Source organism: Aplidium turbinatum, chromosome 10 (assembly GCF_918807975.1).
Source record: "Aplidium turbinatum chromosome 10, kaAplTurb1.1, whole genome shotgun sequence".
NCBI lineage: Eukaryota > Metazoa > Chordata > Ascidiacea > Aplousobranchia > Polyclinidae > Aplidium > Aplidium turbinatum.
The window spans coordinates 20171670-20193052 of NC_137481.1; the positions used below are offsets into that span (position 1 = coordinate 20171670).

At 36.9% G+C, this 21383-nt stretch overlaps 1 protein-coding gene across 1 annotated transcript; it reads right to left on the reverse strand.

Annotated features, from left to right (window-relative positions):
• Positions 1–1208: 1208 nt before the first annotated feature.
• LOC145778216 (insulin-like growth factor-binding protein-like 1) lies at positions 1209–15808 on the reverse strand. Its single transcript, XM_082589672.1, has 6 exons — positions 15290–15808; positions 13112–13259; positions 11539–11724; positions 7600–7709; positions 6801–6917; positions 1209–6248 (listed from the first exon to the last, which is right to left on the reverse strand). The coding sequence occupies exons 1-6, from the start codon at positions 15371–15373 to the stop codon at positions 6147–6149; spliced, it is 747 nt and encodes a 248-aa protein (XP_082445798.1). The 5' UTR covers positions 15374–15808; the 3' UTR covers positions 1209–6146.
• Positions 15809–21383: the final 5575 nt, after the last annotated feature.

Here is a 21383-nt window from a genome sequence, read left to right on the forward strand (position 1 = left end):
GCTGTGTACCGTGACGAGAGACCATTCTGTGCGTATGACCAGTTTGTCTTGCGATTGAACGCATTGACGTCACTGGGAAAGCAACTCTAACCATAAGACATCTGATTGGCTGAGCAGCTGGTGACGTTTTGCAAAACGAGTGAGGATTGGATAAAAGGAAGGCGTTTTTTGACGTGGGGAAAGCAACTTTGCAAGTTGATTTCCCTGAAGCCTCAGTGGTTGTTTCTGACAGGAGCGTTTGCGTTAATTGGCATTTACAGGCAAGACATGCGGTTTGGTGATGACTTAGACTACTCACAAGCGTTACGAATAATTCTAGTCACAAACACAGTAATTTTCAAATTAAAATAGACGTGATAAAAATAATAAGAAGTTAAACCTAGAATTCAGTCATTATATTTTGCATAGTTTTCGCTCAGGTAAGCACTGCTTTCCCTCACCGATCGTCACTGATGTACAGTCTACCTAAAATTGTCGACGAGCACAAAATTCATCATCATCATCATAATCCATCGTCGGTTTGTTCCCCACTAGTGGGGGTGGCCGATTGTTTCCGCGCAGCAATTGTTTTAATCCCTTTTCTCCATTTCACTCTGTCCCTTGCATCTTCCTCCTTCAGTCCGACTTTTTTAAATTCATCCTTCACTTGTTGTTTCCACGTTCTTCTTGGACGACCGCGTTTCCTCTTTCCATCCACCTTTAGATCTAGTGCCTTTCTAAGAAAACTTCCTTTCTCCCTCCTTATCACATGTCCATACCATCTTACTCCATTTGCCCTTGCCAGTTGGTCTATGGTCTCTCTCATCTCTAGCATATCCAACAATTCTTCAGTCCTTTTTTCCCTTCTCGTTTTCACCCCACACATTGCTCTCACCATTGACCTTTCCGTTCTTCTCAGGATTGCCAGTTCACCCTCTCTCAATATCCATGTCTCAGTGACTGGAATAATTTCCCGGTAATAACACTTCACCAATCGGAAAAATTTACTCTGCCAATCTCGGTAACAGAAACTTTAAATTTTGGTGCTATTGATACAAGAAGCTTTTAGAGGAAAACGTGAACCCTATTTTAATGAATTGGTCGCTTCTCTTTATTTTTTACCTGGGATGCTTCTGAAACATAGCTTAATATTTCGAAGCGCTAGATTCTACCTCGAAATATCTCGACGCGATTTTGAACGAACGGTTATGTTAAACAGCAAAGCAGTGTGTGTTAATACATGATTTTATTTGTGCATTTTGTACAAGGACAGAATTAACAAAGCATATGTCACTGCTCTGAAAGAAACGTTAGGCTATGTAACATCAACTCAAAGTTAACATTCAACAACGCCAAGAAAACTTGGGCATGCAAGTAAAGCTTCATAACACAAAACTTGTACCGTGGTCGTAATAGCGAATTGCACCATGTCTGTTGAAAAACACCACTTTGGTTACAAAATCACTTACATTACCTTTGCAAGACTAGCATGAAGGACCCTTTGCACTGTCACTTTGCAACGTCTGAGTACAAACGATCCTCAACACAGCTTCACACAATTGATAGAACGTAAGCATGCAAGTACTGTACAGTGCACGATAGCGAGCGATTTACATAGCTGGGTATATAGCGCGTGGGGGTATAGTGCTACTAATCGGCAAAATTTGACTTCCCGAAGAATTCGCAAGGCTGTTGCACTTCTAAACATGAAAATATTTACAAGCTATTGGAAAGCAATACCAAAACAAAAGTATTGCAATTGGATGGAAGCAAAGAGGACGGAATTGGTACCGCTTCCATTTCACGTCCGATCAACGATCCGTGGCGTTAGAATGGTATCAAAGTGGTAGTTTTGGATAGGATTACAGAAGTGCAACAGTCAGGAAAACAACGGAAAATTACTGCAATTGCGGAACTTATACTGCGAGACGGAGATACTGGAAGTTATAATGATGATTACGTGAGTACATCCCAGGTAGAAAAAGCTGCAATTTTTACATCAAACGACGTTGAAACGATGTAAAAATAAAACTTTTAATGCTTGGGATAGGATGATTAATATCTGTTGAGTACAATGTTAAATCACATTTATACAGATGATTATCAAGCCCAGCTACATATAGGGCTGATGTATGTACAATGCACCTACCTTGCACGGGTCTTATATGGGCCCTTCATAAGAAAAAAATAACATCTTTCAACTACAGAAAAAAAAAGGAAGTTTTCACATGAGTGGAAACCCAACCAGCACAATTTGTAAGAAATTGGTTCATGGTTTTTGTAACGTTCAATCAAAATAAAAATCACAATTTTTGTTGAAAACTCGTAGCAAGTGTGGAGGTGTATGATGAAAAGGGTCAAAAATTCTACTTACAATACACAAGGCGGATCACGCAAAAGTGACGTTTTCTTGACCGTCGAAACAACGCGAAAAAAACGTGAAAATTATCGTTAGCTGGTAAATGGACAAATATTATGAAACGAGAAAGTGGCAGAATTTGCGAGCCCAGATAAAAAGTAGAGAGCTATTTACACTCGGTTGTGAGCAAACGTCGGCTACAGCAAGGCTGTTCAGGTAGCGAACCAGTAAATGTCCCATTTACATTGATTCCACGTCTTCATACGATAATCCAAGTAAAAAGAACATTTGCTGGTTCCCATTAAAGTTCTTTTGCACTTATGACATCCAATACCGGTACATTTTTTTTTTTGACGTCGTAGCATTCTCCCAAGTTAGTATCTGTGGTCACTTTTGATGCCTATTTAGGTCTTCAAAATCTCAAAATGATGTAGACGAAACGTTTTCACGCAGAATTTTAGAGTAGCGAAAAAACCTATGCGATAGTGTGTCTTCCCTGTCAATGCATGCTTGTATATTCGTATGTATATGTACATATTGCTATTTTGTGTCCTTAAAATGCACATCAACTGTCAGACTTGGAATTATTGCAAAAATCACACCTTTTGTTTGGTCAGAAAATTTACAAATTCAAAAGCTTTTGAAACATTGAAGACAAAATAATGACAATTTTATGACCAAGGGGATAATTATGCTTGTATTAAATTGTTCATAATTTAACGTTGCCACAACCGTAAGCGACAAAAATCGCAACAAACATGTTAAGCAAAAGTTAGTATAATTGTAAGATATTTATGGGACTGCTCGTAAGGTTGGTCAATGGTCAATCATTCCTTCAGGCATCCGTTGAACTTTGCCATAATCGTAACGAGTGTGGTAACCATAAAATACTACAGGTTTTGAAACGACTCAAGGCTGTCTTATCAAATTGAGCCAAAAGTTAGAATCGGTATCATACCAATTTCATCAATGGTTTAAGCTTATTCAAAAAAATGGCACTTTATTTAAAAAAAACTTATCGGATGGGCAAATTATAATTCCTTCATCAGATTGCAGTAAAAAGCAATAAAATTTATCTACAGCTCTTGTTAACTTGATTCTATGCTCGGTAGATATACAATAGAACCACCAACTTTCACGAACAGTCCTCAACTACCCAGCCAGCAAAAGTTGCCTTTTTGTATTGTCACAACGTGATCAAACGTTGAAAGTATGTGCAAAGAGCAACTTTTTCTGTTTGGCTACAATATTGTTCGCTACAAAATTTTGAATCAAAAACTACTGCTCCCGGTGCAGATATATAGAAAAATGTTAGCACCGTGTATATGAACTTGGTAAAAAACGGGTTAAGTTGATCTTTAAACGCAACAAAGCGTTTTTTTTTCTCGAAAATTTCACAACGCTTTTCCCAGTATCGGTAAAACGGAAATCAATCGAAGACGATTTTTACCATTTATCTACCACTAACGAAAAGCTGCAAAGTTCTCTATGAAATTGACATGCAAGTTATAAACCTTACATTCCAAACAGCAAAATCTGTCATTTTACATTGATCTGATCTGATCTCACATCTGTAGACGTTGAATCAATGTAAAAATGACAGATTTCGCTGCATGGGATCGTACACAAGCGGCAGGCACGCAGAGCGTTTGTACAGCAAAACCACACTGGAACATTTTGGTGCGGGCGGGATTTCATAAAGATGGATATGTACAAAAATGAGCACAACAGCGTCAAAAGCCGTCTATTTTATACAACTTTCCGTTTTTCCAACGTAATATACAGAAGTATCGAATAAAATGCTACATGGCATAATACTGTGGCGGTGCACTGGTGACGAAGTCAAACGTGTTAGCGCCCTGTACATAGATTTAGTTTTGTCTTACGTACGGTACAATCGATGAAGAACAACACACGGAACGAACCAACTTGCGTTAACAGACGTTACATCAATGTAAAAATGGCTGATTTTCTGGCTACGTTTAAAATATTAGACAGGTCCTTCATGCAAACATAACATAAAGATATTTACAAAGTTTACCAAATCAAAAGCTTGGTTGAAATCACGATTGACGACGTTGAATCAACAAAATTTAAACAAAGCTTTTGACTGGTTCATTGTGAAGCACAACATGCAAATAAAAAATACATCCACATTCATTTCATGCAACTTCCATAGAGTCATCAGTAAGTCTTTCTACACAAAAACCTTTCAACAAAACAAACCAACTTGTTCATTGCACACCCAATCATTTTTTTTTGCAACAAAACATAACTTGCAAAACTTATTACGTTTCAAAGCTAACTGAGTCATCCGTCAAATACCAACTGATTGTTTGATTTGGAATGATTTTAGTCGATTCGCTGATCGGTCTTTATGGTGAGCAAACTAGTCATTTTTACATTGATTCAACGTCTGCAGACGTTGAATCAAAGTAAAAATGACTTGTTTGCTGTGAAGGTTGGAGGCGTCGTATATAATTGAGGTTGCCAACGAGACGGTTGCCATAAAAGCTTTGAAATTGTTTTAGTGGCTTCTTTGAATTTCAATAAATAACTTTTTCGGCAAAATAAAAGACAATTTGTATTGTTATCTGGTCGACGGGTTGATTCCTAAATAGTAAGATACGCCTTTTTTACATTGGATTTTGATTGCTCTGAAACGTTTTGTAAATCGTCGAGTTATTTCTTTGCCGTAACGCTTTTGACGTGACCTTCATATAACGGATGAATTTGAAAAGATGATAACAATCTATTCTATAGGTCTGTGGGAGAACAGTTCTTCAACGGATGTTAACTTGTAGAGCCACTCCAAGGAATTAAGTTTAAATCTTTTTTGTTTTGTTGCAAAAATCAATTGCTTATCTTTTAGAGAGATATAAAATGTCGTTAACGTTGATTATGTCGTCACTACAAGGTCTCAATTTATAAATGTAAAAACAAAACGCATGAAAGTATGAAAATTTATATGAAAGCTCATACGAATACTATATACAGAAAAGCTGCATCGTGGTTTTATAATATGCTGAAAATGTTTTTGTTGACAACTCGATCATGATGTGGTCAATGGGACCTAGACAGCAAATCAGTCGTTTTTTACACTGAGCATTTGCAAAATCGAAGTAAAAAGACTGATTTGCTGGCTAGGTATATACTCAAGTAAAAAATCAAAACAAGTATCATTAATTATACGTTGCCTCAACAGAAAAAGTCATTTTCTCTTGTAAGAAAGTGCGTCCGTGTTTCAGCTTCGGTCACTGTTTATCGGTTTTTGCTACAGCGATTTCGGATCATTCATTGAATTAAGACGTCGACAGTTACCAACAACAGACGAGTTAAATAAAAAATACTTTTGTGTTGCATACTGATTCCGCAACGAGGGTTTGTAGCACGTGGAGACGTTGGGTTTACATTTCTATGCAAAAATGCTAAACTCCGTAGCTTCACTTCATTATATCTGTGATGAAGCACCAACAAGTACTGAAGCACCGTGATAAAAAAAATAAAAAAAAAAACGAGCGAAATTGAGCCCTATCTAAAGAAACAAGAGCATTTTACTTGATGGGATGTTCCAGAAAAACACCTTTATGGATTTAGCGAATGCAAAGCGCACCGATCAAGTAAAACACGTAAGAAAAACGTTGCTTTGTTAGAAAACTAACCAACATACTTCAGGAAGATGAATTCAAAAAAAGACACATCTGATAGCAATTCAATTATTTTTTCAACGTTGTATCTACAATGGATCAACGTTGAGTATATAGATTGCCAGCTGAGGATTTTCATTGTCAAACAAGAAGGAAAAAGATTAATTGATAACTTCCAGGTGTCCCTTCTCGGAAACAGAGCCCTGCGTGTTCGAGGCCAAGCACTCATACCATCCGGCGTCATCTGCGGTGAGTGGATCGACCTGAAAGTGGAAGAAAGTTTCACAACAAAAGGATTTCGCGACAAACTCGCAACAACACACTGGCGCCTTACAGGTGAACGTGGTGTTTACTCTATTTGAATAAGAAATAGGGATTGTTGATCAAGGAATGCAAAGTTACATCCCGTTTTCGATCGAACAAACCAAATAGTTTTCGAGTCAACATTCATAATGAAATAGTCAAGCACTGCATAATCACTTTAAGGCTAGGTATTTTAGATCAAGGAGATGCGAACCTACCTTTGCTTTTGGCTTAACCGCCGCACTAGAAGGGTTACGCTTTTTTTTTTATTCACAAAATATTGTACTTTTTATAGGTTATAAAGAAAGGAGTTAAGTTTTAAAGTAATGTAAGTTTTTTTGTTGAAAACAAGTTTGTGGTGATGCATACAAAAATTGTTGAATTGAGAATTGGACCCTTCTCATGTGAACGAAAAAGCGGAGCTTCGGGTATCGTAACGTCACTATTTAAGACACACGGTAAGGATGTGATAAAAACGGATAAAATGACGGAAAAGCAAATCATCATCTTACCAAGACCCAGGCAGATATCTTATGCTTATCCGGACCGCCTCGGATCTGGACGGCCATGTTTAGTCTATCCGACGGCATTTCTTCATACTTCTCGATGCTACCGTCTTGTTGGATGACCTGTACAGCGTGTGTGGCACTGATTAGAGTTGCAAATATAATAGATCCTGTTCTATCAATCAAGATCAGTGTCAAATTGTTTATAATTAGCTGCCAATAAATGGATTATCCAGGCAGCAACATTCAGTTTAAGGCTCTTCTAACACGTCGCAAAACAAGAAAACGTTGCAGACAAAAGCTTGTGCTGTTGTAGATGTAGAACAAAGCCAACAAATCGATCCTTTTTTACATTGATTCAACATCTGCAGCTAAATCGGTGGGAAAAAAGAAAGCCGGGAGCTACAAAACAACTGTACAACTAATGAATAAGAAATATCTTTTTTCTTCAAAATTAACAAGAATTCTTGTGTTTCTTTGTTAACTGTAATTTTCCTTTCATAACTGTCTACCCTGTTATCTCCCGCAAATCTCCTCATTCCCCGCATACCTCGTATCTTCTACACCCTTATGAACTACATGTTAAAACACAGTTGAATTTTATAAGCAACATTTTCGATTTGCACTTTATTGCATTATGTTGTTTACATGCATGACAGGGCAATGTCGGCATGCTGCAGTAGTTTAACCACAATGTCAGTAAAGCAAACACAAACGAGTCAACTTTTTAACAAAATGTAACGTTTTCTAATGCTGAATTTATATAAACGCGTCAGGTTTTTTATTACATTAAAAGCGGACTTACTTTACGGAATGTGATGTGAGGCGTGGGAATGCCGTAAGCTTCACAAGCCAGATAAGCGTTTCCACCTGTTCTGTTGTTCACTTTTCCCGGGGTTCTTGTAAGCATTGGCACTGAACGAAAAAGTGTTGACAGACACGTTATACTCTGACAAAGCTTCGCTACATTAATTATTTTTTATTACAGTTTTGCAAATTACAATAGAATCAGCTCTGTAAAGTGAAATTGAACCTCCATAAGTGCTATCGGCATTGCCCAGCACACAATAGCAGTTTACGAGACACGGACGAGAGAGTTTCATTTTAAGATGAAACTGAATTCGTACGAATATATGTTAAGATGTCTTACATGATTTTTGGCAAGTTCAAGTTGAGGTTTTTGCAACGTTGCCATATGTTGAAACTTGAAACGAAAAAATGGCCAAATTTTGCTCGCTGGGATCGTTGCATTATCACGTTTAGACGTGATAATGATGTAAGAAAGACGACTTTTGCTGTCTGGAGTGGTGCCAAGAAGCTTTGGCAACCTTAAAGACGTATGACTTTCTATTGCGAAAATTTGCATTTCAATTTTAATACTACAATCTTTCACCATACCGTACAGCCAAACTCGTCCCTTTTCACACTTAATTTAACGTCTTAAATGCTAAAAATTAATGCAAAAAAGTCTAACATGCTGGCTAGGTTTTCAAGATCTTTACGTGGCGGTGTGCCAAATGCAAATCAAGTTAGTTTAACATTTCACAATTGGTGCTGAATTATCGTCAAAAATAACAGCAATAAATACCAAGATTGTACACGATTACATGACTGAGTCAAAATCATGAAAATAATGAGCTTGAGAATAACAGCTGTAGTTGCAGTGACAGACTGAGCAGAAAATCCGCTCAGTTTATTAATCATTCTCATGTAACAAGTATGTTGTTTTTGAAAGAAACACTCTGAAAAGAGTGTTATAAGCCGAGCTATAATAAAAATAACGACAACATTTATATAGTGCCATATCCACAGTTTAAACTATGGTCCTGGGCGCTGTACATGGTGATAAATAATACGGTACTTTCAGTCAAATGTTTAGTGAACGTTTTCAAGCGAATTTTGAATTCATTCAAATTTCCAGCAACGACTGCGTTGGGTTACCACAACGCTTCACGAAACACAACTTAGTTTTAATTTTTCAACGCTGCCATAAATATTTTTGAAATGCGTTACCAACAATTTTGTGAACAAACTCATTTGAGGCAGGTGGCGTTGATTCGAGTCACACGGAAGGACTCATCAGATCACTTGCGGCTCTCCCAGCAGGGGTGATAGTTTCTGCATGACGTCATCCAACAACCCGAGGCAGGGCACAATCTCACACTGTTGGCGTAGAACTTTGCAAAACGAACGTAGTTTTCAGCCAGTAAAAGTTGCCAGTTTTATATTGTTTCAACGTCGCTAAACTGGGACGTTTGGTCTAGACGTCGCTAACTTTTGCTGACTGGGGAGTGGACGCCGCGGAAGTTAGACGAAACAGGCAATGTTTCTTGGCCGTTTTACGTTTGTCTGACGTTAACTTGAGGAAAAGTGTAATATGTTGCAAATGACATCACCGCGTCTAATATAAAACCTTCAGGCGATCTATTTGCACAAAGTGTCTGAAAAAAGAAAATCAGCCGATCTCTCGCCCACGCTGAGACCTGAGTGCTTTCTTCGCCAACGAGCAACAATGAAAACAAATACTGAAGAACCAGTCAAGCAAAAGCAGCAAGAAATTCAGCAACTCTGATGTCCACAGATGTCATATTAACGTGAAAGCATGACACCGTCATTTTTACTGGTTGTTCTAACAACAAGGAAACCGTTGTCTTTTGTAACAAGCCACATCTTTATCTGAACACAGCCTATTGGATAATTTTAAGGTTAATCCCGCTATGGGTTAATCACACAATGCAGCGTTAGCGATGGCATTTCGAAATTAATAACCAATTATAAATCGTGTGTAGATTGGAGACGGTAAATTGTGTGAGTAATATTCAATGAAAATTATCAAATTATTAACGTTACGCAGTTTGAATACGTTAATGCCGTTACATCTGCATTGTCGAAGCAATTAACCGTAAATCTGCTTCTAGAGGAAAATTAAGTTTCTGCATGCTTGCGCATTAATCAGAGAAAATTATATGTGATACTGAGATTCTGGCCCCGGACAGCTAAATCCGTCATTTTTACATTGATCCAACGTCTGCAGGCGTTGAATGTAAAAATGTACTGTAAAATCCCAAAATGTAAATGACAATGTAAAAATGACGGATTTTGCTGTCTGGTACAACACACCTTCATTGTGATGAAGACCAATATTCATCAGCGATGATGCAAATGCCGTTTGTTTATCATGTTTATTAATTCATTAAATGCTTTTTATACGCCAAATTATATAATACAAATAACTTTGATTTGATGAATACACGGAATAAGGTTGAAATGATCATATAATCCTTCGCTAGTAACTTATTAGAGAGGGAACAACATTCAAGTACAGTGGAAAAAAAGAAAAACAAAGAAAAAAAATTGTAAGGTAAAGGAGGTTGCTCACGGGACAAATGTGCTGGAGTGGAGGGGTAAACGTGTGGCTGATACAGTTGCAAAATTCTAAACAAAGTTCTATTTGAAACCGTCAGGTGAGATGACACCATAACGGATTAGAATGTGGAATTAATTGATTTTACAAAAATTGTAGATCAGATCTGTTATTTCAATTAATGATTTTCAGGTTGTTAGGTTTTATTTGTCTTTATTGTATTGTTGAACATGAACATGAAAATGAACATGATGCATTGCAGAACGCCATGCATTGTTTACGTGAACAGCTAACTGTATGGCCTAACCTAATGGAAGCAATTTAAACGCGTTTCAAACGCAATTTATATTTCAGACAGACGTCTGGGTTTTAAACAGCGATCAACATCTCTCGCACTGACTCAATCGAAAAACTTCACAAAGTGTGGTATTTTATCTTCGTTTTAATCTTAGTTGAATAAATGAAGCGTGAACAGGCTAACTAACATCTGTTCTTTGAGCTAGTTCGTTCACAGAAAGCAACTTGCTCTGGATCATATCAAATCTGTAAATTGTAATTGATCGTATTGCTGTAGTGTTAAAAGGTCTATTTCAGTTCAAGTCGCCCTTAATCTATGCCTATATACTAATCACTGCATGCGTACATTTTCCACTTTGCTGTTAAAACTTAGAACCTTTCTTTGCTTGCTTTACTACTGTAGAACATATTTCACAGTGTACCTTTGATCTACAGCAAACAGACTGTTCGAGTAGCCGCTCATTCAAAATGGGCAAAATCGTTCACGTTACTAAGAACAAGCTACGGTTTCCATGGACAATTGTTTGAAGGAGAACAAGTTTGTTTGGAAGCAATTTTATTGATAATCCAACCATGTCGTTGGTTTAACCATGCTTTTTTATTATAGAGAGCGTCTTGTACGCAACGCAGAATCAACATATGTTTCAGACAAAACCAACATACAATGGGATCTAGTGAAACATTAAACCGGCTTGAGCAGATATTGCTTGCGCTCGGTTAGATGAAAATAGTTATATTGGATTTGATATGACCAACTTAAAAGTTTCAAATTTCAGAATAAAGCAGAAAATATCAAGTTTAGGGATTTCTACTTATATTATAATTGCATAGTTACTTTGGTGTGAAGCAACAACTGTATCTTACATTGGTTTGCAAATTGGTATCTTTTGAACGAAAAAAACGTACAAATCATGAATTTAAGCCTCGCAGATGAATCTGTCAAGTAACAGAGCACTTAAGGAAAATATAATATAATATTCAAAAAATCAAAGAATATTCCAGAATTTTACTCAAAAAAATGTAACAGATTAAGTTAAACAAATCTTAAAATCAATAGCAAAACTTAATAAAATTGAAACTTACTTTCTTCACATTCTCCATGATAAGCCGGATCTATTCTGGAACGTGATGCGTTTCTCTTCATACGAATCCACGAGGCAATGTGCAAGTCGCACTTTGTCTCATAGGTGACCCCATCCTGACCACAAAAAGGTCCTTTTTTCGAGTGTTTGCAGCGACACTTCCCTTCACCATCAGGATTGCTTCGATCTGATGTTCAACAACCCACATCAAAGTTTTTTTTTAACCTTTTATGCTTACTCTTTTACTAATATTCTTCATGCATGCAGTTAAATTCATGCAAATGAAAGAACCAAATATAGATACCCTATATAAAAAAAATTAAGTAACAGCTGTATTCATTGGCGTCGATCTTTTACTGAAGTAAGCCAATTCCAGGGAGGTGAGAATTTTCAACTAATTCTGAAAGCAATTTCTAAAACTTGCCTATTTTCAGCATAACGATTATAATGCACTATTTGTTTACCCGCATATCTGTCGCGATTGTCCTGCAAAAGTCTGCGCATTATTTAATTTGACCAAACGCCCTGAAAGACACACAGCCTTCTAATTTGGCGCCGGCAATTGCCAAGTTTAATAGGTAAATGCTAAATCGCACAAAATATGAATTGCGTCGGCAACCCAGTTTGCAAATCAACTCTATTTATATTGAGTCAACGCCTGTAAACGTTGAATTAATGTAAATAAGGGCTGATGTCCGCCAACAATTGGTTATCTGAGGTGAAAAACGAGTCCAGTAGTGGAAAGAAAAATTGTAAATCGCCATGTGAAAGTCGATGTTATTAAAAACAGATGGAGAAGTGCAGTCTTGAAAAAAAAAAAACAATTGAGTTCAGAGAAAACTCGGTCAGTGAGTGCGTGATGAAGACTCCCCATGACGTTTTTGAAGCAACGTGTGTGAGAATTCGATCGAAAAATTATAAACGAAAACATGTTGAATGAATTTGCGTCGCAAATATAAATATTGCGGCTTTGACGTTCTCAACATTTGCTTCTTGAATTTTCGTGCCAAAATCGTAGCACAATTTAAAAATAAATAAAGCGTTATATTTTAATTATGTTATATTTTGTGTGGAATAAAGTATGCTAAACCCGCTAAAGTTACTATGTTTTATTTCTTTATTTCTCAATTTAAAAATACTTATGTAACTTTTCTTGCTAGCCTGTTAGGCTACATATTGCCAAAAGTCGTAACAAAATTTCCAGACAAGCTCGTTACTCAACGTTAAATAGACGAGCTAAAATTGCCATAGCACGATCAGACTCGCAACCTTTGTTACGAGACATTTGGCGAAGCCGACTTTGTGAACAGCGTCAAACCGGCAGTTTTCTTACAAAGTTGTTAATATTAACAAAAAACTGAGGGGGCCAGACATATCTCGCCCCCCTATGTCTCAGACCTGAGGGGGCGCCGCCCTCACGCTTCCGCGTAATCGACGCCTATGGCTGTATTTTAATCAGCCTATTAAACTATAATAGGCATTTAGAAATGTCTAAATTCAAGATCTGGTTTTACTTATAGACAGAAGTCACAATCGCTATATGCTTAAAATTCTAACATGAAATAGCGTCTTACCAAGAACACAGCCAAAACCATATTTATGCTCAGAAAGAGCACATTGTATGTCAAGTCTCCCACCACATAATGAGTCCTCTAATCCTAGACAAACATCACAGCAGTCACAATGATCTCGAACTTGTAACTCCTTGTATTTGCACGACACCTGAGAAAAGTAATATATATATACATCAAATACAAGTCAAAAAGAAATTGTAATTTCTCAATACATTAGTACAGCGTTTCTTAACCTTTTCTGACTATAGCACCCCTGTAAACAGGCCTGAACAGTCTAGAACCTCCTAACTATCGTTGACATACGACTACTACAGTGCCGACCAAAAGTTTAGTAGAGGCCGAAATTTTGACATGCCTTCAGATCACTGGCGATATATTTTGTAATGAAGTTTCTTGTTGTTTAACAAACTGTGCAGTTGTTTTAACGAAGTTGATTCAAGATTTGGTATTAGACTTTCATCAAATTGATCATTTTGTTTATTCTTCAAAACTACTGTCGTCATTGGTGATAAAATAGGAAAACCCGAAAATAGTGAAGAATACAAACTTAAGCATACTTAAGTTACCCAGCTGGGTAACTAGTTACACATGTATCAATGTGATTTCTGTTGTTGCTTATGTGTGACCAATTTCTCTATTCGAGGCTTTGTGTTGATCAAAGCCACTCTCATATCGTGGAGCAACCCATGTTGAAGGCGGTTCCGGACAATTGTTTTGATTTGGAGCATGGCGGAGAACGCCTTTTCACACAGGTAGGCAGTCGGAAATGTAACGATCAATTCCAATGCTGCTCGTGCCAATGCAGGATATGAGCACTGTCAACTGATCACATCAGAAACCAGCAAGCTGAAAGACGAAATTTTGTCCGACAACTCTGATTCACTTGCATGTCAATCCGCTCCTCCTCCTATCATCATTTATGTCTGCCAAGAAGGGCTGCTGTATCCACTCTGGATATGAGTGATTTGTGGAAACGTATTTTCCCATGGTGGTTTCTAGAAGCGAGAGGTGAGCAACAATATTATAACAAAGCACCCACCAGGTAAGTTCGCACAATCTACTCAGGATCAATTTGCGTACTTGACTGGGAGATGACTACAATGACAGCAAATCATGTAGGCTACAGTTTCGAAATAGCAATCATTGATACGACAACTGCTGATATTGTCAGAAAAACGAAAAAAAACTGCAGAAAAGTAAAATGGCATTTTTTGATATTATACTGCATGCATTTAGCACCCCCTACAGTCTATTCCAGCACCCTCAGGGGTGCTAGCACCCCCGGTTAAGAAACGCTGCATTAGGACGTGAAACACTATACTTGGGCTTTGCGCTCAGCCACTCAACCTATGGGGGGGGGCTACTTTAGACGTTTGAGACAAGTAAGACTCCAGATTGTTTATAGTTTGAAAAACTGGGCAACTTATGTTGTCTAAACTCTATATGCTTCATTCTTTTCTATAAAATCAAAATAAAATTTTTGCTTATTTCATCCTTGAAATTGGGATATTACGAAAAAAAGTACAAAAGTTCCAATTTAGCTGCAGGACCTTGTATTGTTATAATGCTCTGCCCTGTTGTGTTGTTGTGCCTTGCCTGTGGTACAAAAAAGCAAACTCTCTCCCAAAACTACATATGTTTCTAAATGTTCTTGTGTGTTTTTTTTAGGTAAGAAATATGTAATAAGCTTCCTGGCCAGAGATTATTGGCTGATGTAAAAAATATTTCAGCAAATAGACTAGCCTAGAACATTTCCTTAGTCCAATGCCATGACTAACATAACACTCAAATAAGTTAACTGATGTCAGATGCATGTAATAATAAATATGGCATGCATCATAAAAAAGATGTAAAAACAAAAATGGTTTTATTTGAAATTGAATTATAATTATACAAGTATAGTTACTCAAACCCACACATGGCCAAATATTGCTGTTAATATTTTTCAGTGGTCGATTCGGTTGTCAAACAATTGTTCAATTACTAAAAATAAACAGAAGCACAAAAAGGTTCAGGTAGAAGATTAATAAAAAATGCATTTGATGCTATTTATTCACGAGCGTCAAAGTTGGAAAGCATTACTAGCAAATTTAACCAGAAAAGCTTAGAAATGACTAAACAATGAACATGATATCGACAGTGGCAAACAATGGAATGCAGTATAAAAGTCAAACTAACCTCAGGACAAGTGTCAGGGCATGAACAATCTGATTGCGAATGAACAGCTCCCAAAAATAATACAATCACTGACAACTTCAACATTTTGTTAATTGCACCGCTAGAGCAATGCAAAAGTAAAATAATTAATGCAATATCGCCGTATTTTTCTAGATATGCCTATATTTTTTCTAAGCTGATTAAATTTGTAAAAGTCCCTTTATAACAAACAAAAGAAAATTTGACCGATCAATGAGGTTCGATAACAAATTAAGCTTGTACTGCACTGCACAATTGAGTAGGCCTAATAAATCATGAATTTTATTTTGCGTCCATTGCGACAACATACAGTACACTTCGGTCCTCTGGAGCCGTGTCGAACCCATGTCCTTTTAAACGTCGCACAGACGTTCTCACCACTACGCAGCCAGCAACATCGTACGAAACAAGTTAGTAACACAAGACAAGCCAAATAGGATACTATATTTTGTCCCTGTACTTTAGTAAATCAAATACAATTTAATAACCTAATCCACTTGCAATAATCACCATACATAATATATACTTTTATGCAGTCTTAAACTTGCCTAAAAACACTTTCTTCATATGAGTGGTGAGACCATCCACATGACGCTCATTCGCTCAATAAATTAATGTTGCTTGAAACCATGTGACTAGCACTGTGTCTACAAACAACATGAACCAATTTAGTATGGTAAGGTATGTACCGTATTTTCAGTCTGCTTTGCCATGGTATATATGCCATCAATTGTGCAATAGCGCCCTTTCGACTAAAGCCCTTGATTTCTTTCATGATTATGAACAGTACCGTACACTGCTTTAAAGACAGATGCCTACAGCCCTTCTTAGGGCTATGGCCTGCTGAACTAAACCTTCAAATAGCTTACAATTTTTATTTGACGAAAACACTTTAGAAGTTGACATTTGAGTCCTTGGCATGAAAAGCAAATGAATAAGCTGTGGGCTTATCAAAGATTGTGAGTTTCACATCTGTCAACAATTTCCTCAAAACACAAAAAGGCGACTATTCTTTTGCAACAACACCTTCACTGTTTTTGTGGACAACCGGACATGTCTTTCCACGCGTTGTATTTCGCAGTGTGATATTTTTCGTACCAACAGCTGTACGCTTCCCATGTCCAACAAATTAGATCAGGAGTCAGACTCGGGGCCAGTGTTGCCAGATTTAAAAAAAAAAAAGAGCCCAAAAATGAGCCAAAGCAACTTAAAAGTAGCCCAATTTGCCGTCGCGACGTCGACGGTTGAGCAACGAAGGCGCAGGCTTTCTAGGGGGGTTTTTGGACATGCCCCCAAGAGTCATGGACAAAGCAACATCTTTGTCCATCATGCTGATTGTGTAGATACAAAATACATACATTATACAACATACAATAAGTACAATGTTCAATATTGAATCAAGCTTTGTTCAATAGAAAAAAACTTAGACGAGCCAATGCTATACAGACTTCATACAAATTCCTATTTTCAAATTCAAGATACAAATGGTTCCATAGTAGATGCTAATGCATAGCATAAGCCCGTCAACTCAGATGAACTAGGGTTACTAGGCTACTAAGAACCAACACCCAACAAAATTCTATCATCAACTGCTGAAGCTTCATTTTCATATATAGAGCTGTCATGCTTCCGCATTGATGACCGGGGATCAAACAGCATTTTTCCAATTGTTGCAGCAAAGTTCTGATCCTCACAATCGCTGACAAAAGTTGAAGACCGATACGATTTCGCAGTTTGGTTTTGATTGCAGAAACTCTCGAAAAGGCTCGCTCAACTACCGTAATGCATTGCTGATTGGTATAGGCTACATTGTTAGTGCCAATTGAGCAACTTCTCTAAATTTATACTCCCCTGCAGCATTTCTAAACTCGTACACCTTGGTACAAAAAATACAAGAATCTATCATTGTTTTTTAATCATATAAGGAAGACCAGTTTACATTCAGTAAGTTTTTCCACTGACATTCAATTTTTCCCACTTTAATTTATAACTTAGACACCAATAAAAGCTTCAAAAATTATGGTACGGTACTAAACCAAGATCATAACTACCCTATAATTTCCGATCTTCGATACAAGTGCAATTTCGCTTTCGCCACTTGCCAGTCAGTCCTTTCATTCTCCCGGATGAAAATGAATACAGCATTGCTGTAACAACAGTCAATGCTGCTAATGGTCAGCAGTAAAATCAATCCTCAATTCCTCATGCCGAATCAAAAAAATAACGTCATTTTTTCCGTAATAAACCGAAACTTTACCAACATTTTCAAAGGCTGTTCGGATTCTACCAATTATTCAGTTCTGCCAACTCAAAATTCACTGTCAAACAACTTAAAATTCTGCCAAATTTAAGCGCCGTCTCGCGCCAAATCAGAGACTGAAAGTAGCCCAAAAAAGCGCAAGTCGCAAACCAACATTTTTTGGCGCCAAGCCCAACTAAAAGTAGCCCAATTGCAGATAAATCGCCCAATCTGACAACACTGCTCGGGGCTCTTTTTTATGTTTTCGGTTTCTTCCTCTTTTTTTTGCTATAAACGTTGCCAGATATTTTTTCAGATTCAGGGTAATGTTTGTTTTCGGTAGGTTTTGATTCTTTATCCTCGGATTGACAAAGCCTTGATGAGTTATTCCTTGTACCTTCGCATACTTGTAGACTTGTAGAGGCTTTTGACGCAGGACCGGTTACCGAGATTGACGTAGTGAAATTTTTCGACTGTTAAAGTGTTTCATCCATTAGGTGCCGGGGAATTATTCCATCCATCAAGTGCCGTTGAGTGTAGAACAGTCCATAGAATGCGTTGCTCAAGCGCACACCCCGAGAGTCGAACCAGTGCCGCTTGATGTTGAAGCTTTTTCGTTTACGAAGTCACGCACTAAGCAACTGAGCTATCGGGGAAGACATTTTACATATTATTCATGAATTTCCCAATCCCATTGTTGTTTCACCTCCGTTTTTCCTTTCAAATTTTTCAAGTTAATTCAATTTATTATTTCATTGCAAGCGCGAATATGTAGAATCTATTGATACCATGTACAGAGAGAATAAGACATAGCTAAGTACGGAACGAGTATATGTGTGTAATTAGCACGGCCACAAAATCCCAAAAAAAATAAAATAAGAACAAAGAGAAGTAGCCTACATATTTAGTAATAAATAACAGATTAACAGCCTATCAAAATATGTTCGTTGTAATTGAGATAATTTTATTTTAACTTCCTAAAGAGAGGTTTTGATAGGCTTACAGCGCAGATTTCTTCCTTCGCTTATTCTTTCCAAAACTCCAAAATTTCCTTAACTTTATTTTTGTCAAAACGATCATCCGAGTATTTATCAAAAAGATTTTTTCAAATTGCGACCAAACTGCCACACCTGGCAGCTCTTCTACTGAGTGATGATGATCATATTCATAAGTTGATAACCCAAAGATGTAAAGTGCGACAACTTTGAGCAGAATCAAATAAAATGAGTCATTTACTTTTTCTAAAAACTTTATGTCTACACATTGGAATTTTACATACTATGCTACAAAAGAAGAAACTCTAAGACCTCTTGAGGTTACCAAGTCAACTTCCACACCAACTAAACGGAGACATTTCGTTTGTGTCCACTGTCAAGGTATTAAAACGATGACTGTGACTATATTTACACTATATAGTGTAATAATAGCCTCAATAGTGCTGCCAGATAAGGCATTCTGCCCTAATTTGAGAAAAGTTTAAAGCTGTTGAAAACAAAAACTTGTAATTGTATTTTGGAGATTTTTTTTTAGTCTTGGGCAAAGATCAAAACCCAATCTTATTCCTAACTCTAAACCTTACCTTTACCCTTCCTAACTTTAATCTTAACTCTGGCAACACCTGATTGTAACCATGGCATTAAGTGTGGAAAAATAGCCACTTCCTAAAAATTATATGGTATGTTACACAAAAAGTTGAATTCTACATCATTTTTTTTTCAATATGTATCATACCTGTGTTATAAATTTTATTCAATTTAGCCTATACGTTTTCTTGTCTGCCTTTGTTATCGAATATTTGTTGATTTGTTTTTTCTAGCCATGACAAATGTTGATGCTGTTGAATGAATAGCCTGATGAGCTTGATGATTGGTAGGCGAAACAACTGGAAAAATCCCTTTGCACTTACCACCAGATTAAGACCATTGTATAGCTCTTACGAGCTTTCTCAGACATCACTCACTCTTGCTCTGCTTCAAAATTGTAAAATCTATGTAATCTGTAGGCTTACAGCACACTCTCTCTTGTGTTTTGCAATGGAATTCAAAGCACTGGATTTCCCAGCATGCCTAGTCGCATCCTGGAAATTACCTCACACATATGTAATTTTGCGGTTTTGTTACATTGTGCATTTGTGTATAGCCTAGTGATTGCAATGCTTCCAGCAGTACATTTCCGATCAAAACTGAGGTTCCGCAACCGCAATACTGAAGTAGCTGCAACCGTGATATGTAACTCTCGTCTTAGTACTGTACCGTATAGTGTGATTGGAATTTTTAATTTAAGGTTTCGGGCTGTCAGTCTTTAGTTCTAGTGTTTTCTGTTCAATGTTCTTAGTTTCTGGATTCCGTTCTACTTGACATCATGCTTGCTGTGTTACATCTTCGCCTCCACACCTAGATTTATAATAAATCAAGGAGTGCAGGCAGGGGCTCCAAGAGGGGCAAACGAGTAGTTTTGTGTGTAAAGTCATTTCATTATCATACAAACAAAATTTTCAAATTTTGGCACCACCTATTTTTTTATTGACATAAAACATGCTTCTCACTTTTCTGAGAAGAATGATGCAAATTTGATGAAAATCAGACAAGCGGTTCTCGAGTTATAAGTGAAATAACCTCAGCCACTAGGTGGCTGTTTTTTTTCAGTCATTTATCGGTCATTGACCGATTTTTTAGCAAAATGTCAGAAAAAAATATAGTAAATTTGGTCAAAATGTCTGAAAAAATATATAGTCAATTCGGTCAAAATGTTTGAAAAAAATAATGTTGTAACTAGACTAGTCAGGAAGTGCATATTTTGGTTTGTATCAGCTAATTGAAAGGAAATATTTTCATCAGAAAAAATGACCGAAATGAATAAAAAATGACTGAATTTTTTCAAGTCATTTCGGACAAATGACCGAAAAGTTTCAGCCAAAAAATAACCCAGCTAGGTGGCTTCATATATAAGGAGCACTAGATTAACGGCACTATCGCAAGAACCACTCAACATATTTAGATAACTTTTAGGTCTACCCCCATGTTTTCTAGGGTGGGCTGCTATCTGTTTATGAACACTAAAACAAGTTTTGGCTAATACTTTTTGAGATGAAACAAAACTTGACCTCTTGTGGTTATGCACCAATAAAACCATGATGCATAACTTTAAAAGAAATTTTTTTTTTAATTTGGTAGAGGAAAAGAGGAAAGATTGATGAAAAGTTTGGCAAAAACAGTGTAGTGCTAAAGTCCAACTTTTTGCCCAAATCATATTTATAAGTAGTGAGAGATGGAAACGTTGTGATGCTTTTTTATTTTCCCTGAAGAGGTTCAATACTCCTTTGTGAATTGTGATGTCATAGTCATGTTTGTTTTCTCAAAAATTACACCATTTAAAAGAAATATGATTGCACTTAATCCTTCTTTCACAACTTATAAATGTGATTTGGGCAAAAAGTTGGGACTTTAGCACTACACTGTTTTTGCCAAACTTTTCATCAATCTTTCCTCTAACTAATTAAAAAATTTTTTTTTTAAAGTTACGCATCATGGTTTTATTGGTGCGTAACGACAAGAGGTCAATTTCTTTTTATTTCAAAAAGTAGTAGCCAAAACTTGTTTTAGTGTTCATAAACAGGTAGCCCACCCCAGAAAACATGGGGGTAGAGCTAAAAATTATCCAAATATGTTGAGCGGTTTTTGAGGTATTGCCGTTTTTCTATTGCTTTTTATCTATGAAGCCACCTAGTGGCCAAGGGTTATTTCATTTATAACTCGAGAACCGCTTATCTGATTTTCGTCAAATTTGCACCATTCTTCTTAGAAAAGCGAGAAGCATGTTTTAAGCCAATAAAAATTA

Excerpts from the sequence above, each read along its gene's own strand:
- LOC145778216 (XM_082589672.1), bottom strand. The coding sequence starts at position 15,373 with ATGTTGAAGTTGTCAGTGATTGTATTATTTTTGGGAGCTGTTCATTCG. Across the intron at positions 7,710-11,538 it reads TCATGGAGAATGTGAAGAAA|TGCCAATGCTTACAAGAACC; the intron begins GTAAGTTTCAAT and ends TTTTTCGTTCAG. Across the intron at positions 6,918-7,599 it reads CTCACATCACATTCCGTAAA|GTCATCCAACAAGACGGTAG; the intron begins GTAAGTCCGCTT and ends CACGCTGTACAG.